Source organism: Panulirus ornatus, unplaced genomic scaffold (assembly GCF_036320965.1).
Source record: "Panulirus ornatus isolate Po-2019 unplaced genomic scaffold, ASM3632096v1 CTG_1999_pilon, whole genome shotgun sequence".
In the NCBI taxonomy this organism is placed as follows: domain Eukaryota; kingdom Metazoa; phylum Arthropoda; class Malacostraca; order Decapoda; family Palinuridae; genus Panulirus; species Panulirus ornatus.
The window spans coordinates 1-25,215 of record NW_027264241.1 but is presented as its reverse complement, the minus strand read 5'-3'; the positions used below and the strand labels follow the sequence as shown (position 1 = coordinate 25,215).

The following is a 25,215-nucleotide window of genomic DNA, read 5'->3' as shown; positions in this document are numbered from 1 at the left end:
TGACTGACAGAGAGAAATGAATTGAATTTTCTTTGCATTTGTAGGTAGGTGCTTGTATGCACGGAGGCAGAGAGAACAGAGGTGAGACATGTCAAATGGTAGTGGTATGTGGTAAAATGGTAGGTAGGAGAGTGTAGGTGCGTGTTGGTGGATTAATGGCTAGATGGTTAGGTAGGTAGCAGGCTTGCACAAGCGTAGGTCGGAGAGAGCGACCCGTTCACTGGCAGCTATTTGGAGAGTGTATCTTTGTTTGTCACTGACTGACAGAGAGAAATGAATTGAATTTTCTTTGCATTTGTAGGTAGGTGCTTGTATGCAGGGAGGCAGAGAGAACAGAGGTGAGACATGTCAAATGGTAGTGGTATGTGGTAAAATGGTAGGTAGGAGAGTGTAGGTGCGTGTTGGTGGATTAATGGCTAGATGGTTAGGTAGGTAGCAGGCTTGCACAAGCGTAGGTCGGAGAGAGCGACCCGTTCACTGGCAGCTATTTGGAGAGTGTATCTTTGTTTGTCACTGACTGACAGAGAGAAATGAATTGAATTTTCTTTGCATTTGTAGGTAGGTGCTTGTATGCACGGAGGCAGAGAGAACAGAGGTGAGACATGTCAAATGGTAGTGGTATGTGGTAAAATGGTAGGTAGGAGAGTGTAGGTGCGTGTTGGTGGATTAATGGCTAGATGGTTAGGTAGGTAGCAGGCTTGCACAAGCGTAGGTCGGAGAGAGCGACCCGTTCACTGGCAGCTATTTGGAGAGTGTATCTTTGTTTGTCACTGACTGACAGAGAGAAATGAATTGAATTTTCTTTGCATTTGTAGGTAGGTGCTTGTATGCAGGGAGGCAGAGAGAGCAGAGGTGAGACATGTCAAATGGTAGTGGTATGTGGTTAAATGGTAGGTAGGAGAGTGTAGGTGCGTGTTGGTGGATTAATGGCTAGATGGTTAGGTAGGTAGCAGGCTTGCACAAGCGTAGGTCGGAGAGAGCGACCCGTTCACTGGCAGCTATTTGGAGAGTGTATCTTTGTTTGTCACTGACTGACAGAGAGAAATGAATTGAATTTTCTTTGCATTTGTAGGTAGGTGCTTGTATGCAGGGAGGCAGAGAGAACAGAGGTGAGACATGTCAAATGGTAGTGGTATGTGGTAAAATGGTAGGTAGGAGAGTGTAGGTGCGTGTTGGTGGATTAATGGCTAGATGGTTAGGTAGGTAGCAGGCTTGCACAAGCGTAGGTGGGAGAGAGCGACCCGTTCAATCCCTTTTTTCTAGACTGGAGGTTTGAAAAAGGGGTTTGAACGGGTCTGGGTAGCTCTATATATATATAATGAAATACTTGCTTGCCATTGGCTGTTAGTGACCTACCAATGAGGAGGCTTTATCTTATTCAGTATGGTTAGTGGTAAGGTTGTAATTCCCCCGTATCGTTTTGGAAAATTATCAGTAAGGAGGTAATGTAGTTGAACTCTTGTTTGGCCCCTCCCTCCGACCAACCGTCTACCTGCCTCTTGGTTTTCTCTTATGATCGATGTGTTTCTGAGGGTAACTTAAATAAATGAATAGAATAGAGCGTGCACGGCTTTTCATTCTATTTTACGATGTGTGTAGATTTAAATTTATCTATTATCTTATGCCTATATAAATGAATAAATTTATATGTGTGTGTAAAATATACGAGGCTTGTAAATGACGGAGTGAAAAGAAAGAGAAAGATTAGTTAGTTAAGCAGAATAGTTGTACTTATGAGCATGTCTTGCTTGATATCTCTTTAAGAATTTATTTGTGGCTCCAAGAGGAGCCTGATTTTGTATGGTTCATCATCATCATGATTATATCATCTTCATCATCTACTTCTTTTCCGTCTTCTTGGGAAGGAGGACAGCCTGAATGTTAGGCAGGACACCTCCCTGGGCAATGGTGACTCCAGAGAGAAGCTTGTTCAGTTCCTCGTCATTACGGATGGCCAGCTGCAAGTGACGAGGGATGATACGAGTCTTCTTGTTGTCACGGGCAGCGTTACCGGCTAACTCTAGTACTTCAGCGGCCAGGTACTCCATAACAGCTGCCAGGTAGACTGGGGCACCAGCACCGACACGTTCGGCGTAGTTTCCCTTGCGCAAAAGGCGGTGGATTCTACCTACGGGAAACTGGAGTCCCGCTCGACTGGAGCGACTCTTGGACTTGCCCTTGACTTTGCCTCCCTTGCCTCGTCCTGACATGGTGGTGGTAGTACGGTTGCTGTTGCTGCTGCTGCGAGAGAGTTCTCCACTCGAGAGAGAGAGACAATGAATGCGTAGCAGTTTGGTGCGAGCATCGCTTATATACCCCGGCTCAGGATCAAGTGAGGTGGCGGCCGCCGCCAAGCAACCAATGAGCGCGCTCGGCCTGGGCGAGGAGCAAAAGCTGAGTAACCTGTGGCATATATAAGGCCAAGCTCGGGAGTGGCTTCTCATTCTAGGCGCGATCCGCTCAACTACGTACGTACGTACGTAACGTGTATCGCCCCTCGCCACCATGCCTCCCAAAGCATCAGGAAAGGCTGCCAAGAAGGCTGGAAAAGCTCAGAAAGCCATTGCTAAGGGCGATAAGAAGAAAAAGCGCAGGAGGAAGGAGAGCTACAGTATCTACATCTACAAGGTTCTCAAACAGGTTCACCCGGACACCGGTATCTCTTCCAAGGCCATGTCCATCATGAACTCTTTCGTGAACGACATTTTTGAACGTATCGCTGCTGAGGCTTCCCGCCTTGCCCACTACAACAAACGCTCCACAATCACCAGTCGGGAGATCCAGACTGCTGTTCGACTTCTTTTACCTGGTGAACTGGCCAAGCACGCCGTGTCCGAGGGTACAAAAGCTGTCACCAAGTACACCTCTTCTAAGTAAGAAGTTGTTGCTACCTCTTCCTCTAATAAACAAACTCGGCTCCATTGGAGCCACACATTATTACAAAAGAGATCATTGTTGGACCATTTTAGATAGGTTCATATGACCAAATGGTGATCTATAATAAATAAATGATAGGAAAAATGATATAAACGGCATCACGATTCATTAGATATGACGACACCTGAACCCGTATTATTGATCATCATTTTTTCATGAATTCTTTAACTCTACTATTCTTTGGGGGGAGGCTTCTTGTAGGAAATAGAAAAAGAAGTAAAGAACACACCCTACCTAACTAACTAAATTTCACTTGCTTGCATTAATTAACGGTAGCTTCTATATCAAAAAAGTACCTACTAGTTATCATTAATACGATTATAATTAGTATTATTATTATTATTAGTTGTTCTTATTAGGTAGAGATAGAATGAGAGGTTGGTTGTCCTGATCAGAAATTCTCTTGAAAGTTAGGTTTTGGCCCTAATAAGGGCCTAGGTGTTCTTAATTCTCAATGAATTAATTAGTAAGGGAAGAGGAGTGGCTTAGGCGCGTTCTCCTCGAATACGACGTGCCAGCTGGATGTCTTTGGGCATGATGGTGACACGCTTGGCGTGAATGGCGCACAAGTTGGTATCTTCAAAGAGACCCACCAGGTATGCTTCAGAGGCTTCCTGAAGGGCCATGACGGCAGACGACTGGAAACGTAGATCTGTCTTGAAGTCTTGTGCAATCTCTCGCACAAGACGCTGGAAGGGTAGCTTCCTGATGAGTAACTCGGTGCTTTTCTGGTAACGTCGGATTTCACGCAGAGCCACAGTTCCAGGCCTGTAACGGTGAGGCTTCTTAACACCACCGGTAGCAGGAGCAGATTTACGAGCTGCCTTAGTGGCCAGCTGTTTGCGAGGGGCCTTGCCTCCTGTAGACTTGCGAGCAGTCTGCTTGGTTCGAGCCATTTCTTCAGCAGTCAGTACAGTAGTAGTACGTAGGAGTGAGTAGTAGTAGTGGCCGGAGCGCGCGCCCGTTTTATGCAGCAGCTAGCTGCAACTTCCTGCCTCCCTATTGGTTGAAGGAGAGCCGTAAGCTCCGCCTACCCCTCCTCACTTGATCCGCACGAAGCTTGAAAAGCTATTTTTCACCTTTTTCTCTATGTCTTCTTAGAGGAAGGTAAAAATTGATGATATCATAAGATAGAGCTTGATAGGGTATCTATGTTGCATAAGACAAAAAGTAAAAAAAGTGTAATTTTCATAGGAAAAAGACACGAAAATAGGCAGAGAAGGTAGAACTGCTACTATCACGTCCATCCGAGGGGCATATATAGCTTGGAGCTGAGTTGGTTTACACTGTATTCGAGCGTAGCATATCAGAGGTGAGACAACATGACTGGACGCGGCAAGGGAGGCAAGGGGCTCGGAAAGGGAGGCGCCAAGCGACATCGCAAGGTTCTCCGTGACAACATTCAGGGAATCACAAAGCCTGCCATTCGTCGTCTTGCTCGCCGTGGAGGAGTCAAACGTATCTCTGGCCTGATCTATGAAGAAACTCGTGGTGTACTCAAGGTTTTCTTAGAAAACGTCATCCGTGATGCTGTCACCTACACTGAGCACGCCAAGAGGAAAACAGTCACTGCCATGGATGTGGTTTATGCTCTAAAACGCCAGGGCAGAACTCTATACGGATTTGGCGGTTAAGTTTATTCTTCCTCTTCCAAGACCATGCCAATGGCACAGACAGAAATCAATCGGACCTTTTTAAGGTCCACAAATAATATCAAAAGATCTTATTAGACAAAAAAAACATTTCCATTTTCATATCCATTCTCTATAATTTCATACACTTAGGGCATTAAATAAATGATGAAATTCTTATACACCATTTTGAGTAGCAGACTTCCGTAATGGCACTTTCATACACTTAGGGCATTAAAGATGATGACATTCTTATATATACTTTTCCGAAGCAGGCTTGCACAAGCGTAGGTCGGAGAGAGCGACCCGTTCACTGGCAGCTATTTGGAGAGTGTATCTTTGTTTGTCACTGACTGACAGAGAGAAATGAATTGAATTTTCTTTGCATTTGTAGGTAGGTGCTTGTATGCAGGGAGGCAGAGAGAACAGAGGTGAGACATGTCAAATGGTAGTGGTATGTGGTTAAATGGTAGGTAGGAGAGTGTAGGTGCGTGTTGGTGGATTAATGGCTAGATGGTTAGGTAGGTAGCAGGCTTGCACAAGCGTAGGTCGGAGAGAGCGACCCGTTCACTGGCAGCTATTTGGAGAGTGTATCTTTGTTTGTCACTGACTGACAGAGAGAAATGAATTGAATTTTCTTTGCATTTGTAGGTAGGTGCTTGTATGCACGGAGGCAGAGAGAACAGAGGTGAGACATGTCAAATGGTAGTGGTATGTGGTAAAATGGTAGGTAGGAGAGTGTAGGTGCGTGTTGGTGGATTAATGGCTAGATGGTTAGGTAGGTAGCAGGCTTGCACAAGCGTAGGTCGGAGAGAGCGACCCGTTCACTGGCAGCTATTTGGAGAGTGTATCTTTGTTTGTCACTGACTGACAGAGAGAAATGAATTGAATTTTCTTTGCATTTGTAGGTAGGTGCTTGTATGCACGGAGGCAGAGAGAACAGAGGTGAGACATGTCAAATGGTAGTGGTATGTGGTAAAATGGTAGGTAGGAGAGTGTAGGTGCGTGTTGGTGGATTAATGGCTAGATGGTTAGGTAGGTAGCAGGCTTGCACAAGCGTAGGTCGGAGAGAGCGACCCGTTCACTGGCAGCTATTTGGAGAGTGTATCTTTGTTTGTCACTGACTGACAGAGAGAAATGAATTGAATTTTCTTTGCATTTGTAGGTAGGTGCTTGTATGCACGGAGGCAGAGAGAACAGAGGTGAGACATGTCAAATGGTAGTGGTATGTGGTAAAATGGTAGGTAGGAGAGTGTAGGTGCGTGTTGGTGGATTAATGGCTAGATGGTTAGGTAGGTAGCAGGCTTGCACAAGCGTAGGTCGGAGAGAGCGACCCGTTCACTGGCAGCTATTTGGAGAGTGTATCTTTGTTTGTCACTGACTGACAGAGAGAAATGAATTGAATTTTCTTTGCATTTGTAGGTAGGTGCTTGTATGCACGGAGGCAGAGAGAACAGAGGTGAGACATGTCAAATGGTAGTGGTATGTGGTAAAATGGTAGGTAGGAGAGTGTAGGTGCGTGTTGGTGGATTAATGGCTAGATGGTTAGGTAGGTAGCAGGCTTGCACAAGCGTAGGTCGGAGAGAGCGACCCGTTCACTGGCAGCTATTTGGAGAGTGTATCTTTGTTTGTCACTGACTGACAGAGAGAAATGAATTGAATTTTCTTTGCATTTGTAGGTAGGTGCTTGTATGCACGGAGGCAGAGAGAACAGAGGTGAGACATGTCAAATGGTAGTGGTATGTGGTAAAATGGTAGGTAGGAGAGTGTAGGTGCGTGTTGGTGGATTAATGGCTAGATGGTTAGGTAGGTAGCAGGCTTGCACAAGCGTAGGTCGGAGAGAGCGACCCGTTCACTGGCAGCTATTTGGAGAGTGTATCTTTGTTTGTCACTGACTGACAGAGAGAAATGAATTGAATTTTCTTTGCATTTGTAGGTAGGTGCTTGTATGCACGGAGGCAGAGAGAACAGAGGTGAGACATGTCAAATGGTAGTGGTATGTGGTAAAATGGTAGGTAGGAGAGTGTAGGTGCGTGTTGGTGGATTAATGGCTAGATGGTTAGGTAGGTAGCAGGCTTGCACAAGCGTAGGTCGGAGAGAGCGACCCGTTCACTGGCAGCTATTTGGAGAGTGTATCTTTGTTTGTCACTGACTGACAGAGAGAAATGAATTGAATTTTCTTTGCATTTGTAGGTAGGTGCTTGTATGCACGGAGGCAGAGAGAACAGAGGTGAGACATGTCAAATGGTAGTGGTATGTGGTAAAATGGTAGGTAGGAGAGTGTAGGTGCGTGTTGGTGGATTAATGGCTAGATGGTTAGGTAGGTAGCAGGCTTGCACAAGCGTAGGTCGGAGAGAGCGACCCGTTCACTGGCAGCTATTTGGAGAGTGTATCTTTGTTTGTCACTGACTGACAGAGAGAAATGAATTGAATTTTCTTTGCATTTGTAGGTAGGTGCTTGTATGCAGGGAGGCAGAGAGAACAGAGGTGAGACATGTCAAATGGTAGTGGTATGTGGTAAAATGGTAGGTAGGAGAGTGTAGGTGCGTGTTGGTGGATTAATGGCTAGATGGTTAGGTAGGTAGCAGGCTTGCACAAGCGTAGGTCGGAGAGAGCGACCCGTTCACTGGCAGCTATTTGGAGAGTGTATCTTTGTTTGTCACTGACTGACAGAGAGAAATGAATTGAATTTTCTTTGCATTTGTAGGTAGGTGCTTGTATGCAGGGAGGCAGAGAGAACAGAGGTGAGACATGTCAAATGGTAGTGGTATGTGGTAAAATGGTAGGTAGGAGAGTGTAGGTGCGTGTTGGTGGATTAATGGCTAGATGGTTAGGTAGGTAGCAGGCTTGCACAAGCGTAGGTCGGAGAGAGCGACCCGTTCACTGGCAGCTATTTGGAGAGTGTATCTTTGTTTGTCACTGACTGACAGAGAGAAATGAATTGAATTTTCTTTGCATTTGTAGGTAGGTGCTTGTATGCAGGGAGGCAGAGAGAACAGAGGTGAGACATGTCAAATGGTAGTGGTATGTGGTAAAATGGTAGGTAGGAGAGTGTAGGTGCGTGTTGGTGGATTAATGGCTAGATGGTTAGGTAGGTAGCAGGCTTGCACAAGCGTAGGTCGGAGAGAGCGACCCGTTCACTGGCAGCTATTTGGAGAGTGTATCTTTGTTTGTCACTGACTGACAGAGAGAAATGAATTGAATTTTCTTTGCATTTGTAGGTAGGTGCTTGTATGCAGGGAGGCAGAGAGAACAGAGGTGAGACATGTCAAATGGTAGTGGTATGTGGTTAAATGGTAGGTAGGAGAGTGTAGGTGCGTGTTGGTGGATTAATGGCTAGATGGTTAGGTAGGTAGCAGGCTTGCACAAGCGTAGGTCGGAGAGAGCGACCCGTTCACTGGCAGCTATTTGGAGAGTGTATCTTTGTTTGTCACTGACTGACAGAGAGAAATGAATTGAATTTTCTTTGCATTTGTAGGTAGGTGCTTGTATGCAGGGAGGCAGAGAGAACAGAGGTGAGACATGTCAAATGGTAGTGGTATGTGGTTAAATGGTAGGTAGGAGAGTGTAGGTGCGTGTTGGTGGATTAATGGCTAGATGGTTAGGTAGGTAGCAGGCTTGCACAAGCGTAGGTCGGAGAGAGCGACCCGTTCACTGGCAGCTATTTGGAGAGTGTATCTTTGTTTGTCACTGACTGACAGAGAGAAATGAATTGAATTTTCTTTGCATTTGTAGGTAGGTGCTTGTATGCAGGGAGGCAGAGAGAACAGAGGTGAGACATGTCAAATGGTAGTGGTATGTGGTAAAATGGTAGGTAGGAGAGTGTAGGTGCGTGTTGGTGGATTAATGGCTAGATGGTTAGGTAGGTAGCAGGCTTGCACAAGCGTAGGTGGGAGAGAGCGACCCGTTCAATCCCTTTTTTCTAGACTGGAGGTTTGAAAAAGGGGTTTGAACGGGTCTGGGTAGCTCTATATATATATAATGAAATACTTGCTTGCCATTGGCTGTTAGTGACCTACCAATGAGGAGGCTTTATCTTATTCAGTATGGTTAGTGGTAAGGTTGTAATTCCCCCGTATCGTTTTGGAAAATTATCAGTAAGGAGGTAATGTAGTTGAACTCTTGTTTGGCCCCTCCCTCCGACCAACCGTCTACCTGCCTCTTGGTTTTCTCTTATGATCGATGTGTTTCTGAGGGTAACTTAAATAAATGAATAGAATAGAGCGTGCACGGCTTTTCATTCTATTTTACGATGTGTGTAGATTTAAATTTATCTATTATCTTATGCCTATATAAATGAATAAATTTATATGTGTGTGTGTAAAATATACGAGGCTTGTAAATGACGGAGTGAAAAGAAAGAGAAAGATTAGTTAGTTAAGCAGAATAGTTGTACTTATGAGCATGTCTTGCTTGATATCTCTTTAAGAATTTATTTGTGGCTCCAAGAGGAGCCTGATTTTGTATGGTTCATCATCATCATGATTATATCATCTTCATCATCTACTTCTTTTCCGTCTTCTTGGGAAGGAGGACAGCCTGAATGTTAGGCAGGACACCTCCCTGGGCAATGGTGACTCCAGAGAGAAGCTTGTTCAGTTCCTCGTCATTACGGATGGCCAGCTGCAAGTGACGAGGGATGATACGAGTCTTCTTGTTGTCACGGGCAGCGTTACCGGCTAACTCTAGTACTTCAGCGGCCAGGTACTCCATAACAGCTGCCAGGTAGACTGGGGCACCAGCACCGACACGTTCGGCGTAGTTTCCCTTGCGCAAAAGGCGGTGGATTCTACCTACGGGAAACTGGAGTCCCGCTCGACTGGAGCGACTCTTGGACTTGCCCTTGACTTTGCCTCCCTTGCCTCGTCCTGACATGGTGGTGGTAGTACGGTTGCTGTTGCTGCTGCTGCGAGAGAGTTCTCCACTCGAGAGAGAGAGACAATGAATGCGTAGCAGTTTGGTGCGAGCATCGCTTATATACCCCGGCTCAGGATCAAGTGAGGTGGCGGCCGCCGCCAAGCAACCAATGAGCGCGCTCGGCCTGGGCGAGGAGCAAAAGCTGAGTAACCTGTGGCATATATAAGGCCAAGCTCGGGAGTGGCTTCTCATTCTAGGCGCGATCCGCTCAACTACGTACGTACGTAACGTGTATCGCCCCTCGCCACCATGCCTCCCAAAGCATCAGGAAAGGCTGCCAAGAAGGCTGGAAAAGCTCAGAAAGCCATTGCTAAGGGCGATAAGAAGAAAAAGCGCAGGAGGAAGGAGAGCTACAGTATCTACATCTACAAGGTTCTCAAACAGGTTCACCCGGACACCGGTATCTCTTCCAAGGCCATGTCCATCATGAACTCTTTCGTGAACGACATTTTTGAACGTATCGCTGCTGAGGCTTCCCGCCTTGCCCACTACAACAAACGCTCCACAATCACCAGTCGGGAGATCCAGACTGCTGTTCGACTTCTTTTACCTGGTGAACTGGCCAAGCACGCCGTGTCCGAGGGTACAAAAGCTGTCACCAAGTACACCTCTTCTAAGTAAGAAGTTGTTGCTACCTCTTCCTCTAATAAACAAACTCGGCTCCATTGGAGCCACACATTATTACAAAAGAGATCATTGTTGGACCATTTTAGATAGGTTCATATGACCAAATGGTGATCTATAATAAATAAATGATAGGAAAAATGATATAAACGGCATCACGATTCATTAGATATGACGACACCTGAACCCGTATTATTGATCATCATTTTTTCATGAATTCTTTAACTCTACTATTCTTTGGGGGGAGGCTTCTTGTAGGAAATAGAAAAAGAAGTAAAGAACACACCCTACCTAACTAACTAAATTTCACTTGCTTGCATTAATTAACGGTAGCTTCTATATCAAAAAAGTACCTACTAGTTATCATTAATACGATTATAATTAGTATTATTATTATTATTAGTTGTTCTTATTAGGTAGAGATAGAATGAGAGGTTGGTTGTCCTGATCAGAAATTCTCTTGAAAGTTAGGTTTTGGCCCTAATAAGGGCCTAGGTGTTCTTAATTCTCAATGAATTAATTAGTAAGGGAAGAGGAGTGGCTTAGGCGCGTTCTCCTCGAATACGACGTGCCAGCTGGATGTCTTTGGGCATGATGGTGACACGCTTGGCGTGAATGGCGCACAAGTTGGTATCTTCAAAGAGACCCACCAGGTATGCTTCAGAGGCTTCCTGAAGGGCCATGACGGCAGACGACTGGAAACGTAGATCTGTCTTGAAGTCTTGTGCAATCTCTCGCACAAGACGCTGGAAGGGTAGCTTCCTGATGAGTAACTCGGTGCTTTTCTGGTAACGTCGGATTTCACGCAGAGCCACAGTTCCAGGCCTGTAACGGTGAGGCTTCTTAACACCACCGGTAGCAGGAGCAGATTTACGAGCTGCCTTAGTGGCCAGCTGTTTGCGAGGGGCCTTGCCTCCTGTAGACTTGCGAGCAGTCTGCTTGGTTCGAGCCATTTCTTCAGCAGTCAGTACAGTAGTAGTACGTAGGAGTGAGTAGTAGTAGTGGCCGGAGCGCGCGCCCGTTTTATGCAGCAGCTAGCTGCAACTTCCTGCCTCCCTATTGGTTGAAGGAGAGCCGTAAGCTCCGCCTACCCCTCCTCACTTGATCCGCACGAAGCTTGAAAAGCTATTTTTCACCTTTTTCTCTATGTCTTCTTAGAGGAAGGTAAAAATTGATGATATCATAAGATAGAGCTTGATAGGGTATCTATGTTGCATAAGACAAAAAGTAAAAAAAGTGTAATTTTCATAGGAAAAAGACACGAAAATAGGCAGAGAAGGTAGAACTGCTACTATCACGTCCATCCGAGGGGCATATATAGCTTGGAGCTGAGTTGGTTTACACTGTATTCGAGCGTAGCATATCAGAGGTGAGACAACATGACTGGACGCGGCAAGGGAGGCAAGGGGCTCGGAAAGGGAGGCGCCAAGCGACATCGCAAGGTTCTCCGTGACAACATTCAGGGAATCACAAAGCCTGCCATTCGTCGTCTTGCTCGCCGTGGAGGAGTCAAACGTATCTCTGGCCTGATCTATGAAGAAACTCGTGGTGTACTCAAGGTTTTCTTAGAAAACGTCATCCGTGATGCTGTCACCTACACTGAGCACGCCAAGAGGAAAACAGTCACTGCCATGGATGTGGTTTATGCTCTAAAACGCCAGGGCAGAACTCTATACGGATTTGGCGGTTAAGTTTATTCTTCCTCTTCCAAGACCATGCCAATGGCACAGACAGAAATCAATCGGACCTTTTTAAGGTCCACAAATAATATCAAAAGATCTTATTAGACAAAAAAAACATTAACATTTTCATATCCATTCTCTATAATTTCATACACTTAGGGCATTAAATAAATGATGAAATTCTTATACACCATTTTGAGTAGCAGACTTCCGTAATGGCACTTTCATACACTTAGGGCATTAAAGATGATGACATTCTTATATATACTTTTCCGAAGCAGGCTTGCACAAGCGTAGGTCGGAGAGAGCGACCCGTTCACTGGCAGCTATTTGGAGAGTGTATCTTTGTTTGTCACTGACTGACAGAGAGAAATGAATTGAATTTTCTTTGCATTTGTAGGTAGGTGCTTGTATGCACGGAGGCAGAGAGAGCAGAGGTGAGACATGTCAAATGGTAGTGGTATGTGGTTAAATGGTAGGTAGGAGAGTGTAGGTGCGTGTTGGTGGATTAATGGCTAGATGGTTAGGTAGGTAGCAGGCTTGCACAAGCGTAGGTCGGAGAGAGCGACCCGTTCACTGGCAGCTATTTGGAGAGTGTATCTTTGTTTGTCACTGACTGACAGAGAGAAATGAATTGAATTTTCTTTGCATTTGTAGGTAGGTGCTTGTATGCACGGAGGCAGAGAGAACAGAGGTGAGACATGTCAAATGGTAGTGGTATGTGGTAAAATGGTAGGTAGGAGAGTGTAGGTGCGTGTTGGTGGATTAATGGCTAGATGGTTAGGTAGGTAGCAGGCTTGCACAAGCGTAGGTCGGAGAGAGCGACCCGTTCACTGGCAGCTATTTGGAGAGTGTATCTTTGTTTGTCACTGACTGACAGAGAGAAATGAATTGAATTTTCTTTGCATTTGTAGGTAGGTGCTTGTATGCAGGGAGGCAGAGAGAACAGAGGTGAGACATGTCAAATGGTAGTGGTATGTGGTAAAATGGTAGGTAGGAGAGTGTAGGTGCGTGTTGGTGGATTAATGGCTAGATGGTTAGGTAGGTAGCAGGCTTGCACAAGCGTAGGTCGGAGAGAGCGACCCGTTCACTGGCAGCTATTTGGAGAGTGTATCTTTGTTTGTCACTGACTGACAGAGAGAAATGAATTGAATTTTCTTTGCATTTGTAGGTAGGTGCTTGTATGCACGGAGGCAGAGAGAACAGAGGTGAGACATGTCAAATGGTAGTGGTATGTGGTTAAATGGTAGGTAGGAGAGTGTAGGTGCGTGTTGGTGGATTAATGGCTAGATGGTTAGGTAGGTAGCAGGCTTGCACAAGCGTAGGTCGGAGAGAGCGACCCGTTCACTGGCAGCTATTTGGAGAGTGTATCTTTGTTTGTCACTGACTGACAGAGAGAAATGAATTGAATTTTCTTTGCATTTGTAGGTAGGTGCTTGTATGCACGGAGGCAGAGAGAACAGAGGTGAGACATGTCAAATGGTAGTGGTATGTGGTAAAATGGTAGGTAGGAGAGTGTAGGTGCGTGTTGGTGGATTAATGGCTAGATGGTTAGGTAGGTAGCAGGCTTGCACAAGCGTAGGTCGGAGAGAGCGACCCGTTCACTGGCAGCTATTTGGAGAGTGTATCTTTGTTTGTCACTGACTGACAGAGAGAAATGAATTGAATTTTCTTTGCATTTGTAGGTAGGTGCTTGTATGCAGGGAGGCAGAGAGAACAGAGGTGAGACATGTCAAATGGTAGTGGTATGTGGTAAAATGGTAGGTAGGAGAGTGTAGGTGCGTGTTGGTGGATTAATGGCTAGATGGTTAGGTAGGTAGCAGGCTTGCACAAGCGTAGGTCGGAGAGAGCGACCCGTTCACTGGCAGCTATTTGGAGAGTGTATCTTTGTTTGTCACTGACTGACAGAGAGAAATGAATTGAATTTTCTTTGCATTTGTAGGTAGGTGCTTGTATGCAGGGAGGCAGAGAGAACAGAGGTGAGACATGTCAAATGGTAGTGGTATGTGGTAAAATGGTAGGTAGGAGAGTGTAGGTGCGTGTTGGTGGATTAATGGCTAGATGGTTAGGTAGGTAGCAGGCTTGCACAAGCGTAGGTCGGAGAGAGCGACCCGTTCACTGGCAGCTATTTGGAGAGTGTATCTTTGTTTGTCACTGACTGACAGAGAGAAATGAATTGAATTTTCTTTGCATTTGTAGGTAGGTGCTTGTATGCAGGGAGGCAGAGAGAACAGAGGTGAGACATGTCAAATGGTAGTGGTATGTGGTAAAATGGTAGGTAGGAGAGTGTAGGTGCGTGTTGGTGGATTAATGGCTAGATGGTTAGGTAGGTAGCAGGCTTGCACAAGCGTAGGTCGGAGAGAGCGACCCGTTCACTGGCAGCTATTTGGAGAGTGTATCTTTGTTTGTCACTGACTGACAGAGAGAAATGAATTGAATTTTCTTTGCATTTGTAGGTAGGTGCTTGTATGCAGGGAGGCAGAGAGAACAGAGGTGAGACATGTCAAATGGTAGTGGTATGTGGTAAAATGGTAGGTAGGAGAGTGTAGGTGCGTGTTGGTGGATTAATGGCTAGATGGTTAGGTAGGTAGCAGGCTTGCACAAGCGTAGGTCGGAGAGAGCGACCCGTTCACTGGCAGCTATTTGGAGAGTGTATCTTTGTTTGTCACTGACTGACAGAGAGAAATGAATTGAATTTTCTTTGCATTTGTAGGTAGGTGCTTGTATGCAGGGAGGCAGAGAGAACAGAGGTGAGACATGTCAAATGGTAGTGGTATGTGGTAAAATGGTAGGTAGGAGAGTGTAGGTGCGTGTTGGTGGATTAATGGCTAGATGGTTAGGTAGGTAGCAGGCTTGCACAAGCGTAGGTCGGAGAGAGCGACCCGTTCACTGGCAGCTATTTGGAGAGTGTATCTTTGTTTGTCACTGACTGACAGAGAGAAATGAATTGAATTTTCTTTGCATTTGTAGGTAGGTGCTTGTATGCAGGGAGGCAGAGAGAGCAGAGGTGAGACATGTCAAATGGTAGTGGTATGTGGTTAAATGGTAGGTAGGAGAGTGTAGGTGCGTGTTGGTGGATTAATGGCTAGATGGTTAGGTAGGTAGCAGGCTTGCACAAGCGTAGGTCGGAGAGAGCGACCCGTTCACTGGCAGCTATTTGGAGAGTGTATCTTTGTTTGTCACTGACTGACAGAGAGAAATGAATTGAATTTTCTTTGCATTTGTAGGTAGGTGCTTGTATGCAGGGAGGCAGAGAGAACAGAGGTGAGACATGTCAAATGGTAGTGGTATGTGGTAAAATGGTAGGTAGGAGAGTGTAGGTGCGTGTTGGTGGATTAATGGCTAGATGGTTAGGTAGGTAGCAGGCTTGCACAAGCGTAGGTGGGAGAGAGCGACCCGTTCAATCCCTTTTTTCTAGACTGGAGGTTTGAAAAAGGGGTTTGAACGGGTCTGGGTAGCTCTATATATATATAATGAAATACTTGCTTGCCATTGGCTGTTAGTGACCTACCAATGAGGAGGCTTTATCTTATTCAGTATGGTTAGTGGTAAGGTTGTAATTCCCCCGTATCGTTTTGGAAAATTATCAGTAAGGAGGTAATGTAGTTGAACTCTTGTTTGGCCCCTCCCTCCGACCAACCGTCTACCTGCCTCTTGGTTTTCTCTTATGATCGATGTGTTTCTGAGGGTAACTTAAATAAATGAATAGAATAGAGCGTGCACGGCTTTTCATTCTATTTTACGATGTGTGTAGATTTAAATTTATCTATTATCTTATGCCTATATAAATGAATAAATTTATATGTGTGTGTAAAATATACGAGGCTTGTAAATGACGGAGTGAAAAGAAAGAGAAAGATTAGTTAGTTAAGCAGAATAGTTGTACTTATGAGCATGTCTTGCTTGATATCTCTTTAAGAATTTATTTGTGGCTCCAAGAGGAGCCTGATTTTGTATGGTTCATCATCATCATGATTATATCATCTTCATCATCTACTTCTTTTCCGTCTTCTTGGGAAGGAGGACAGCCTGAATGTTAGGCAGGACACCTCCCTGGGCAATGGTGACTCCAGAGAGAAGCTTGTTCAGTTCCTCGTCATTACGGATGGCCAGCTGCAAGTGACGAGGGATGATACGAGTCTTCTTGTTGTCACGGGCAGCGTTACCGGCTAACTCTAGTACTTCAGCGGCCAGGTACTCCATAACAGCTGCCAGGTAGACTGGGGCACCAGCACCGACACGTTCGGCGTAGTTTCCCTTGCGCAAAAGGCGGTGGATTCTACCTACGGGAAACTGGAGTCCCGCTCGACTGGAGCGACTCTTGGACTTGCCCTTGACTTTGCCTCCCTTGCCTCGTCCTGACATGGTGGTGGTAGTACGGTTGCTGTTGCTGCTGCTGCGAGAGAGTTCTCCACTCGAGAGAGAGAGACAATGAATGCGTAGCAGTTTGGTGCGAGCATCGCTTATATACCCCGGCTCAGGATCAAGTGAGGTGGCGGCCGCCGCCAAGCAACCAATGAGCGCGCTCGGCCTGGGCGAGGAGCAAAAGCTGAGTAACCTGTGGCATATATAAGGCCAAGCTCGGGAGTGGCTTCTCATTCTAGGCGCGATCCGCTCAACTACGTACGTACGTAACGTGTATCGCCCCTCGCCACCATGCCTCCCAAAGCATCAGGAAAGGCTGCCAAGAAGGCTGGAAAAGCTCAGAAAGCCATTGCTAAGGGCGATAAGAAGAAAAAGCGCAGGAGGAAGGAGAGCTACAGTATCTACATCTACAAGGTTCTCAAACAGGTTCACCCGGACACCGGTATCTCTTCCAAGGCCATGTCCATCATGAACTCTTTCGTGAACGACATTTTTGAACGTATCGCTGCTGAGGCTTCCCGCCTTGCCCACTACAACAAACGCTCCACAATCACCAGTCGGGAGATCCAGACTGCTGTTCGACTTCTTTTACCTGGTGAACTGGCCAAGCACGCCGTGTCCGAGGGTACAAAAGCTGTCACCAAGTACACCTCTTCTAAGTAAGAAGTTGTTGCTACCTCTTCCTCTAATAAACAAACTCGGCTCCATTGGAGCCACACATTATTACAAAAGAGATCATTGTTGGACCATTTTAGATAGGTTCATATGACCAAATGGTGATCTATAATAAATAAATGATAGGAAAAATGATATAAACGGCATCACGATTCATTAGATATGACGACACCTGAACCCGTATTATTGATCATCATTTTTTCATGAATTCTTTAACTCTACTATTCTTTGGGGGGAGGCTTCTTGTAGGAAATAGAAAAAGAAGTAAAGAACACACCCTACCTAACTAACTAAATTTCACTTGCTTGCATTAATTAACGGTAGCTTCTATATCAAAAAAGTACCTACTAGTTATCATTAATACGATTATAATTAGTATTATTATTATTATTAGTTGTTCTTATTAGGTAGAGATAGAATGAGAGGTTGGTTGTCCTGATCAGAAATTCTCTTGAAAGTTAGGTTTTGGCCCTAATAAGGGCCTAGGTGTTCTTAGTTCTCAATGAATTAATTAGTAAGGGAAGAGGAGTGGCTTAGGCGCGTTCTCCTCGAATACGACGTGCCAGCTGGATGTCTTTGGGCATGATGGTGACACGCTTGGCGTGAATGGCGCACAAGTTGGTATCTTCAAAGAGACCCACCAGGTATGCTTCAGAGGCTTCCTGAAGGGCCATGACGGCAGACGACTGGAAACGTAGATCTGTCTTGAAGTCTTGTGCAATCTCTCGCACAAGACGCTGGAAGGGTAGCTTCCTGATGAGTAACTCGGTGCTTTTCTGGTAACGTCGGATTTCACGCAGAGCCACAGTTCCAGGCCTGTAACGGTGAGGCTTCTTAACACCACCGGTAGCAGGAGCAGATTTACGAGCTGCCTTAGTGGCCAGCTGTTTGCGAGGGGCCTTGCCTCCTGTAGACTTGCGAGCAGTCTGCTTGGTTCGAGCCATTTCTTCAGCAGTCAGTACAGTAGTAGTACGTAGGAGTGAGTAGTAGTAGTGGCCGGAGCGCGCGCCCGTTTTATGCAGCAGCTAGCTGCAACTTCCTGCCTCCCTATTGGTTGAAGGAGAGCCGTAAGCTCCGCCTACCCCTCCTCACTTGATCCGCACGAAGCTTGAAAAGCTATTTTTCACCTTTTTCTCTATGTCTTCTTAGAGGAAGGTAAAAATTGATGATATCATAAGATAGAGCTTGATAGGGTATCTATGTTGCATAAGACAAAAAGTAAAAAAAGTGTAATTTTCATAGGAAAAAGACACGAAAATAGGCAGAGAAGGTAGAACTGCTACTATCACGTCCATCCGAGGGGCATATATAGCTTGGAGCTGAGTTGGTTTACACTGTATTCGAGCGTAGCATATCAGAGGTGAGACAACATGACTGGACGCGGCAAGGGAGGCAAGGGGCTCGGAAAGGGAGGCGCCAAGCGACATCGCAAGGTTCTCCGTGACAACATTCAGGGAATCACAAAGCCTGCCATTCGTCGTCTTGCTCGCCGTGGAGGAGTCAAACGTATCTCTGGCCTGATCTATGAAGAAACTCGTGGTGTACTCAAGGTTTTCTTAGAAAACGTCATCCGTGATGCTGTCACCTACACTGAGCACGCCAAGAGGAAAACAGTCACTGCCATGGATGTGGTTTATGCTCTAAAACGCCAGGGCAGAACTCTATACGGATTTGGCGGTTAAGTTTATTCTTCCTCTTCCAAGACCATGCCAATGGCACAGACAGAAATCAATCGGACCTTTTTAAGGTCCACAAATAATATCAAAAGATCTTATTAGACAAAAAAAACATTTCCATTTTCATATCCATTCTCTATAATTTCATACACTTAGGGCATTAAATAAATGATGAAATTCTTATACACCATTTTGAGTAGCAGACTTCCGTAATGGCACTTTCATACACTTAGGGCATTAAAGATGATGACATTCTTATATATACTTTTCCGAAGCACGCTTGCACAAGCGTATGCACGGAGGCAGAGAGAGCAGAGGTGAGACATGTAATGACACTTTCATACACTTAGGGCATTAAAGATGATGACATTCTTATAAATGCTTTTCCGAAGCAGGCTTGCACAAGCGTAGGTCGGAGAGAGCGACCCGTTCACTGCCAGCTATTTGGAGAGTGTATCTTTGTTTGTCACTGACAGAGAGAAATGAACTGAATTTTCTTTGCATTTGTAGGTAGGTGCTTGTATGCACGGAGGCAGAGAGAGCAGAGGTGAGACATGTCAAATGGTAGTGGTATGTGGTTAAATGGTAGGTAGGAGAGTGTAGGTGCGTGTTGGTGGATTAATGGCTAGATGGTTAGGTAGGTAGCAGGCTTGCACAAGCGTAGGTCGGAGAGAGCGACCCGTTCACTGGCAGCTATTTGGAGAGTGTATCTTTGTTTGTCACTGACTGACAGAGAGAAATGAATTGAATTTTCTTTGCATTTGTAGGTAGGTGCTTGTATGCACGGAGGCAGAGAGAACAGAGGTGAGACATGTCAAATGGTAGTGGTATGTGGTAAAATGGTAGGTAGGAGAGTGTAGGTGCGTGTTGGTGGATTAATGGCTAGATGGTTAGGTAGGTAGCAGGCTTGCACAAGCGTAGGTCGGAGAGAGCGACCCGTTCACTGGCAGCTATTTGGAGAGTGTATCTTTGTTTGTCACTGACTGACAGAGAGAAATGAATTGAATTTTCTTTGCATTTGTAGGTAGGTGCTTGTATGCAGGGAGGCAGAGAGAACAGAGGTGAGACATGTCAAATGGTAGTGGTATGTGGTAAAATGGTAGGTAGGAGAGTGTAGGTGCGTGTTGGTGGATTAATGGCTAGATGGTTAGGTAGGTAGCAGGCTTGCACAAGCGTAGGTCGGAGAGAGCGACCCGTTCACTGGCAGCTATTTGGAGAGTGTATCTTTGTTTGTCACTGACTGACAGAGAGAAATGAATTGAATTTTCTTTGCATTTGTAGGTAGGTGCTTGTATGCAGGGAGGCAGAGAGAACAGAGGTGAGACATGTCAAATGGTAGTGGTATGTGGTAAAATGGTAGGTAGGAGAGTGTAGGTGCGTGTTGGTGGATTAATGGCTAGATGGTTAGGTAGGTAGCAGGCTTGCACAAGCGTAGGTCGGAGAGAGCGACCCGTTCACTGGCAGCTATTTGGAGAGTGTATCTTTGTTTGTCACTGACTGACAGAGAGAAATGAATTGAATTTTCTTTGCATTTGTAGGTAGGTGCTTGTATGCACGGAGGCAGAGAGAACAGAGGTGAGACATGTCAAATGGTAGTGGTATGTGGTAAAATGGTAGGTAGGAGAGTGTAGGTGCGTGTTGGTGGATTAATGGCTAGATGGTTAGGTAGGTAGCAGGCTTGCACAAGCGTAGGTCGGAGAGAGCGACCCGTTCACTGGCAGCTATTTGGAGAGTGTATCTTTGTTTGTCACTGACTGACAGAGAGAAATGAATTGAATTTTCTTTGCATTTGTAGGTAGGTGCTTGTATGCAGGGAGGCAGAGAGAACAGAGGTGAGACATGTCAAATGGTAGTGGTATGTGGTAAAATGGTAGGTAGGAGAGTGTAGGTGCGTGTTGGTGGATTAATGGCTAGATGGTTAGGTAGGTAGCAGGCTTGCACAAGCGTAGGTCGGAGAGAGCGACCCGTTCACTGGCAGCTATTTGGAGAGTGTATCTTTGTTTGTCACTGACTGACAGAGAGAAATGAATTGAATTTTCTTTGCATTTGTAGGTAGGTGCTTGTATGCAGGGAGGCAGAGAGAACAGAGGTGAGACATGTCAAATGGTAGTGGTATGTGGTAAAATGGTAGGTAGGAGAGTGTAGGTGCGTGTTGGTGGATTAATGGCTAGATGGTTAGGTAGGTAGCAGGCTTGCACAAGCGTAGGTCGGAGAGAGCGACCCGTTCACTGGCAGCTATTTGGAGAGTGTATCTTTGTTTGTCACTGACTGACAGAGAGAAATGAATTGAATTTTCTTTGCATTTGTAGGTAGGTGCTTGTATGCAGGGAGGCAGAGAGAACAGAGGTGAGACATGTCAAATGGTAGTGGTATGTGGTAAAATGGTAGGTAGGAGAGTGTAGGTGCGTGTTGGTGGATTAATGGCTAGATGGTTAGGTAGGTAGCAGGCTTGCACAAGCGTAGGTCGGAGAGAGCGACCCGTTCACTGGCAGCTATTTGGAGAGTGTATCTTTGTTTGTCACTGACTGACAGAGAGAAATGAATTGAATTTTCTTTGCATTTGTAGGTAGGTGCTTGTATGCAGGGAGGCAGAGAGAACAGAGGTGAGACATGTCAAATGGTAGTGGTATGTGGTTAAATGGTAGGTAGGAGAGTGTAGGTGCGTGTTGGTGGATTAATGGCTAGATGGTTAGGTAGGTAGCAGGCTTGCACAAGCGTAGGTCGGAGAGAGCGACCCGTTCACTGGCAGCTATTTGGAGAGTGTATCTTTGTTTGTCACTGACTGACAGAGAGAAATGAATTGAATTTTCTTTGCATTTGTAGGTAGGTGCTTGTATGCAGGGAGGCAGAGAGAACAGAGGTGAGACATGTCAAATGGTAGTGGTATGTGGTAAAATGGTAGGTAGGAGAGTGTAGGTGCGTGTTGGTGGATTAATGGCTAGATGGTTAGGTAGGTAGCAGGCTTGCACAAGCGTAGGTCGGAGAGAGCGACCCGTTCACTGGCAGCTATTTGGAGAGTGTATCTTTGTTTGTCACTGACTGACAGAGAGAAATGAATTGAATTTTCTTTGCATTTGTAGGTAGGTGCTTGTATGCAGGGAGGCAGAGAGAACAGAGGTGAGACATGTCAAATGGTAGTGGTATGTGGTAAAATGGTAGGTAGGAGAGTGTAGGTGCGTGTTGGTGGATTAATGGCTAGATGGTTAGGTAGGTAGCAGGCTTGCACAAGCGTAGGTCGGAGAGAGCGACCCGTTCACTGGCAGCTATTTGGAGAGTGTATCTTTGTTTGTCACTGACTGACAGAGAGAAATGAATTGAATTTTCTTTGCATTTGTAGGTAGGTGCTTGTATGCAGGGAGGCAGAGAGAGCAGAGGTGAGACATGTCAAATGGTAGTGGTATGTGGTTAAATGGTAGGTAGGAGAGTGTAGGTGCGTGTTGGTGGATTAATGGCTAGATGGTTAGGTAGGTAGCAGGCTTGCACAAGCGTAGGTCGGAGAGAGCGACCCGTTCACTGGCAGCTATTTGGAGAGTGTATCTTTGTTTGTCACTGACTGACAGAGAGAAATGAATTGAATTTTCTTTGCATTTGTAGGTAGGTGCTTGTATGCAGGGAGGCAGAGAGAACAGAGGTGAGACATGTCAAATGGTAGTGGTATGTGGTAAAATGGTAGGTAGGAGAGTGTAGGTGCGTGTTGGTGGATTAATGGCTAGATGGTTAGGTAGGTAGCAGGCTTGCACAAGCGTAGGTGGGAGAGAGCGACCCGTTCAATCCCTTTTTTCTAGACTGGAGGTTTGAAAAAGGGGTTTGAACGGGTCTGGGTAGCTCTATATATATATAATGAAATACTTGCTTGCCATTGGCTGTTAGTGACCTACCAATGAGGAGGCTTTATCTTATTCAGTATGGTTAGTGGTAAGGTTGTAATTCCCCCGTATCGTTTTGGAAAATTATCAGTAAGGAGGTAATGTAGTTGAACTCTTGTTTGGCCCCTCCCTCCGACCAACCGTCTACCTGCCTCTTGGTTTTCTCTTATGATCGATGTGTTTCTGAGGGTAACTTAAATAAATGAATAGAATAGAGCGTGCACGGCTTTTCATTCTATTTTACGATGTGTGTAGATTTAAATTTATCTATTATCTTATGCCTATATAAATGAATAAATTTATATGTGTGTGTGTAAAATATACGAGGCTTGTAAATGACGGAGTGAAAAGAAAGAGAAAGATTAGTTAGTTAAGCAGAATAGTTGTACTTATGAGCATGTCTTGCTTGATATCTCTTTAAGAATTTATTTGTGGCTCCAAGAGGAGCCTGATTTTGTATGGTTCATCATCATCATGATTATATCATCTTCATCATCTACTTCTTTTCCGTCTTCTTGGGAAGGAGGACAGCCTGAATGTTAGGCAGGACACCTCCCTGGGCAATGGTGACTCCAGAGAGAAGCTTGTTCAGTTCCTCGTCATTACGGATGGCCAGCTGCAAGTGACGAGGGATGATACGAGTCTTCTTGTTGTCACGGGCAGCGTTACCGGCTAACTCTAGTACTTCAGCGGCCAGGTACTCCATAACAGCTGCCAGGTAGACTGGGGCACCAGCACCGACACGTTCGGCGTAGTTTCCCTTGCGCAAAAGGCGGTGGATTCTACCTACGGGAAACTGGAGTCCCGCTCGACTGGAGCGACTCTTGGACTTGCCCTTGACTTTGCCTCCCTTGCCTCGTCCTGACATGGTGGTGGTAGTACGGTTGCTGTTGCTGCTGCTGCGAGAGAGTTCTCCACTCGAGAGAGAGAGACAATGAATGCGTAGCAGTTTGGTGCGAGCATCGCTTATATACCCCGGCTCAGGATCAAGTGAGGTGGCGGCCGCCGCCAAGCAACCAATGAGCGCGCTCGGCCTGGGCGAGGAGCAAAAGCTGAGTAACCTGTGGCATATATAAGGCCAAGCTCGGGAGTGGCTTCTCATTCTAGGCGCGATCCGCTCAACTACGTACGTACGTAACGTGTATCGCCCCTCGCCACCATGCCTCCCAAAGCATCAGGAAAGGCTGCCAAGAAGGCTGGAAAAGCTCAGAAAGCCATTGCTAAGGGCGATAAGAAGAAAAAGCGCAGGAGGAAGGAGAGCTACAGTATCTACATCTACAAGGTTCTCAAACAGGTTCACCCGGACACCGGTATCTCTTCCAAGGCCATGTCCATCATGAACTCTTTCGTGAACGACATTTTTGAACGTATCGCTGCTGAGGCTTCCCGCCTTGCCCACTACAACAAACGCTCCACAATCACCAGTCGGGAGATCCAGACTGCTGTTCGACTTCTTTTACCTGGTGAACTGGCCAAGCACGCCGTGTCCGAGGGTACAAAAGCTGTCACCAAGTACACCTCTTCTAAGTAAGAAGTTGTTGCTACCTCTTCCTCTAATAAACAAACTCGGCTCCATTGGAGCCACACATTATTACAAAAGAGATCATTGTTGGACCATTTTAGATAGGTTCATATGACCAAATGGTGATCTATAATAAATAAATGATAGGAAAAATGATATAAACGGCATCACGATTCATTAGATATGACGACACCTGAACCCGTATTATTGATCATCATTTTTTCATGAATTCTTTAACTCTACTATTCTTTGGGGGGAGGCTTCTTGTAGGAAATAGAAAAAGAAGTAAAGAACACACCCTACCTAACTAACTAAATTTCACTTGCTTGCATTAATTAACGGTAGCTTCTATATCAAAAAAGTACCTACTAGTTATCATTAATACGATTATTATTATTATTATTATTATTATTATTATTAGTTGTTCTTATTAGGTAGAGAGAGAATGAGAGATTGGTTGTCCTGATCAGAAATTCTCTTGAAAGTTAGGTTTTGGCCCTAATAAGGGCCTAGGTGTTCTTAATTCTCAATGAATTAATTAGTAAGGGAAGAGGAGTGGCTTAGGCGCGTTCTCCTCGAATACGACGTGCCAGCTGGATGTCTTTGGGCATGATGGTGACACGCTTGGCGTGAATGGCGCACAAGTTGGTATCTTCAAAGAGACCCACCAGGTATGCTTCAGAGGCTTCCTGAAGGGCCATGACGGCAGACGACTGGAAACGTAGATCTGTCTTGAAGTCTTGTGCAATCTCTCGCACAAGACGCTGGAAGGGTAGCTTCCTGATGAGTAACTCGGTGCTTTTCTGGTAACGTCGGATTTCACGCAGAGCCACAGTTCCAGGCCTGTAACGGTGAGGCTTCTTAACACCACCGGTAGCAGGAGCAGATTTACGAGCTGCCTTAGTGGCCAGCTGTTTGCGAGGGGCCTTGCCTCCTGTAGACTTGCGAGCAGTCTGCTTGGTTCGAGCCATTTCTTCAGCAGTCAGTACAGTAGTAGTACGTAGGAGTGAGTAGTAGTAGTGGCCGGAGCGCGCGCCCGTTTTATGCAGCAGCTAGCTGCAACTTCCTGCCTCCCTATTGGTTGAAGGAGAGCCGTAAGCTCCGCCTACCCCTCCTCACTTGATCCGCACGAAGCTTGAAAAGCTATTTTTCACCTTTTTCTCTATGTCTTCTTAGAGGAAGGTAAAAATTGATGATATCATAAGATAGAGCTTGATAGGGTATCTATGTTGCATAAGACAAAAAGTAAAAAAAGTGTAATTTTCATAGGAAAAAGACACGAAAATAGGCAGAGAAGGTAGAACTGCTACTATCACGTCC

General features: G+C 45.7%; 15 protein-coding genes across 15 annotated transcripts; 7 read left to right on the top strand and 8 right to left on the bottom strand.

Moving 5' to 3' along the window:
• Nucleotides 1-1,766: 1,766 nt before the first annotated feature.
• Nucleotides 1,767-2,271, bottom strand: LOC139748427 (histone H2A). Its single transcript, XM_071661532.1, has one exon. The coding sequence runs from the start codon at nt 2,208-2,210 to the stop codon at nt 1,839-1,841; it is 372 nt and encodes a 123-aa protein (XP_071517633.1). The 5' UTR covers nt 2,211-2,271; the 3' UTR covers nt 1,767-1,838.
• Nucleotides 2,272-2,463: 192 nt separating this feature from the next.
• Nucleotides 2,464-2,932, top strand: LOC139748425 (histone H2B). The gene has a single exon (XM_071661530.1). The coding sequence runs from the start codon at nt 2,506-2,508 to the stop codon at nt 2,875-2,877; it is 372 nt and encodes a 123-aa protein (XP_071517631.1). The 5' UTR covers nt 2,464-2,505; the 3' UTR covers nt 2,878-2,932.
• A 420-nt stretch (nt 2,933-3,352) lies between these two features.
• Nucleotides 3,353-4,089, bottom strand: LOC139748422 (histone H3). The gene has a single exon (XM_071661526.1). The coding sequence runs from the start codon at nt 3,831-3,833 to the stop codon at nt 3,423-3,425; it is 411 nt and encodes a 136-aa protein (XP_071517627.1). The 5' UTR covers nt 3,834-4,089; the 3' UTR covers nt 3,353-3,422.
• Nucleotides 4,090-4,216: 127 nt separating this feature from the next.
• LOC139748429 (histone H4) lies at nt 4,217-4,743 on the top strand. The gene has a single exon (XM_071661534.1). It carries the CDS (start codon nt 4,260-4,262, stop codon nt 4,569-4,571), a length of 312 nt encoding a protein of 103 aa, XP_071517635.1. The 5' UTR covers nt 4,217-4,259; the 3' UTR covers nt 4,572-4,743.
• A 4,256-nt stretch (nt 4,744-8,999) lies between these two features.
• Nucleotides 9,000-9,677, bottom strand: LOC139748420 (histone H2A-like). Its single transcript, XM_071661524.1, has one exon. It carries the CDS (start codon nt 9,675-9,677, stop codon nt 9,072-9,074), a length of 606 nt encoding a protein of 201 aa, XP_071517625.1. The 3' UTR covers nt 9,000-9,071.
• A 57-nt stretch (nt 9,678-9,734) lies between these two features.
• Nucleotides 9,735-10,161, top strand: LOC139748424 (histone H2B). Its single transcript, XM_071661529.1, has one exon. It carries the CDS (start codon nt 9,735-9,737, stop codon nt 10,104-10,106), a length of 372 nt encoding a protein of 123 aa, XP_071517630.1. The 3' UTR covers nt 10,107-10,161.
• A 420-nt stretch (nt 10,162-10,581) lies between these two features.
• LOC139748421 (histone H3) lies at nt 10,582-11,318 on the bottom strand. The gene has a single exon (XM_071661525.1). It carries the CDS (start codon nt 11,060-11,062, stop codon nt 10,652-10,654), a length of 411 nt encoding a protein of 136 aa, XP_071517626.1. The 5' UTR covers nt 11,063-11,318; the 3' UTR covers nt 10,582-10,651.
• A 127-nt stretch (nt 11,319-11,445) lies between these two features.
• On the top strand, nt 11,446-11,886 carry LOC139748428 (histone H4). Its single transcript, XM_071661533.1, has one exon. The coding sequence runs from the start codon at nt 11,489-11,491 to the stop codon at nt 11,798-11,800; it is 312 nt and encodes a 103-aa protein (XP_071517634.1). The 5' UTR covers nt 11,446-11,488; the 3' UTR covers nt 11,801-11,886.
• Nucleotides 11,887-15,712: 3,826 nt separating this feature from the next.
• Nucleotides 15,713-16,217, bottom strand: LOC139748426 (histone H2A). The gene has a single exon (XM_071661531.1). The coding sequence runs from the start codon at nt 16,154-16,156 to the stop codon at nt 15,785-15,787; it is 372 nt and encodes a 123-aa protein (XP_071517632.1). The 5' UTR covers nt 16,157-16,217; the 3' UTR covers nt 15,713-15,784.
• A 155-nt stretch (nt 16,218-16,372) lies between these two features.
• LOC139748423 (histone H2B) lies at nt 16,373-16,874 on the top strand. The gene has a single exon (XM_071661527.1). It carries the CDS (start codon nt 16,448-16,450, stop codon nt 16,817-16,819), a length of 372 nt encoding a protein of 123 aa, XP_071517628.1. The 5' UTR covers nt 16,373-16,447; the 3' UTR covers nt 16,820-16,874.
• Nucleotides 16,875-17,333: 459 nt separating this feature from the next.
• LOC139748418 (histone H3) lies at nt 17,334-18,031 on the bottom strand. Its single transcript, XM_071661522.1, has one exon. The coding sequence runs from the start codon at nt 17,773-17,775 to the stop codon at nt 17,365-17,367; it is 411 nt and encodes a 136-aa protein (XP_071517623.1). The 5' UTR covers nt 17,776-18,031; the 3' UTR covers nt 17,334-17,364.
• A 127-nt stretch (nt 18,032-18,158) lies between these two features.
• On the top strand, nt 18,159-18,685 carry LOC139748419 (histone H4). Its single transcript, XM_071661523.1, has one exon. It carries the CDS (start codon nt 18,202-18,204, stop codon nt 18,511-18,513), a length of 312 nt encoding a protein of 103 aa, XP_071517624.1. The 5' UTR covers nt 18,159-18,201; the 3' UTR covers nt 18,514-18,685.
• Nucleotides 18,686-22,797: 4,112 nt separating this feature from the next.
• On the bottom strand, nt 22,798-23,301 carry LOC139748417 (histone H2A). The gene has a single exon (XM_071661521.1). The coding sequence runs from the start codon at nt 23,239-23,241 to the stop codon at nt 22,870-22,872; it is 372 nt and encodes a 123-aa protein (XP_071517622.1). The 5' UTR covers nt 23,242-23,301; the 3' UTR covers nt 22,798-22,869.
• Nucleotides 23,302-23,457: 156 nt separating this feature from the next.
• LOC139748416 (histone H2B) lies at nt 23,458-23,959 on the top strand. Its single transcript, XM_071661519.1, has one exon. It carries the CDS (start codon nt 23,533-23,535, stop codon nt 23,902-23,904), a length of 372 nt encoding a protein of 123 aa, XP_071517620.1. The 5' UTR covers nt 23,458-23,532; the 3' UTR covers nt 23,905-23,959.
• A 426-nt stretch (nt 23,960-24,385) lies between these two features.
• On the bottom strand, nt 24,386-24,925 carry LOC139748415 (histone H3). The gene has a single exon (XM_071661518.1). The coding sequence runs from the start codon at nt 24,864-24,866 to the stop codon at nt 24,456-24,458; it is 411 nt and encodes a 136-aa protein (XP_071517619.1). The 5' UTR covers nt 24,867-24,925; the 3' UTR covers nt 24,386-24,455.
• Between the last annotated feature and the right edge of the window lie 290 nt (nt 24,926-25,215).

Coding starts and splice junctions, on each gene's coding strand:
- LOC139748427 (XM_071661532.1), bottom strand. CDS start 2,210: ATGTCAGGACGAGGCAAGGGAGGCAAAGTCAAGGGCAAGTCCAAGAGT.
- LOC139748425 (XM_071661530.1), top strand. CDS start 2,506: ATGCCTCCCAAAGCATCAGGAAAGGCTGCCAAGAAGGCTGGAAAAGCT.
- LOC139748422 (XM_071661526.1), bottom strand. CDS start 3,833: ATGGCTCGAACCAAGCAGACTGCTCGCAAGTCTACAGGAGGCAAGGCC.
- LOC139748429 (XM_071661534.1), top strand. CDS start 4,260: ATGACTGGACGCGGCAAGGGAGGCAAGGGGCTCGGAAAGGGAGGCGCC.
- LOC139748420 (XM_071661524.1), bottom strand. CDS start 9,677: ATGAGAAGCCACTCCCGAGCTTGGCCTTATATATGCCACAGGTTACTC.
- LOC139748424 (XM_071661529.1), top strand. CDS start 9,735: ATGCCTCCCAAAGCATCAGGAAAGGCTGCCAAGAAGGCTGGAAAAGCT.
- LOC139748421 (XM_071661525.1), bottom strand. CDS start 11,062: ATGGCTCGAACCAAGCAGACTGCTCGCAAGTCTACAGGAGGCAAGGCC.
- LOC139748428 (XM_071661533.1), top strand. CDS start 11,489: ATGACTGGACGCGGCAAGGGAGGCAAGGGGCTCGGAAAGGGAGGCGCC.
- LOC139748426 (XM_071661531.1), bottom strand. CDS start 16,156: ATGTCAGGACGAGGCAAGGGAGGCAAAGTCAAGGGCAAGTCCAAGAGT.
- LOC139748423 (XM_071661527.1), top strand. CDS start 16,448: ATGCCTCCCAAAGCATCAGGAAAGGCTGCCAAGAAGGCTGGAAAAGCT.
- LOC139748418 (XM_071661522.1), bottom strand. CDS start 17,775: ATGGCTCGAACCAAGCAGACTGCTCGCAAGTCTACAGGAGGCAAGGCC.
- LOC139748419 (XM_071661523.1), top strand. CDS start 18,202: ATGACTGGACGCGGCAAGGGAGGCAAGGGGCTCGGAAAGGGAGGCGCC.
- LOC139748417 (XM_071661521.1), bottom strand. CDS start 23,241: ATGTCAGGACGAGGCAAGGGAGGCAAAGTCAAGGGCAAGTCCAAGAGT.
- LOC139748416 (XM_071661519.1), top strand. CDS start 23,533: ATGCCTCCCAAAGCATCAGGAAAGGCTGCCAAGAAGGCTGGAAAAGCT.
- LOC139748415 (XM_071661518.1), bottom strand. CDS start 24,866: ATGGCTCGAACCAAGCAGACTGCTCGCAAGTCTACAGGAGGCAAGGCC.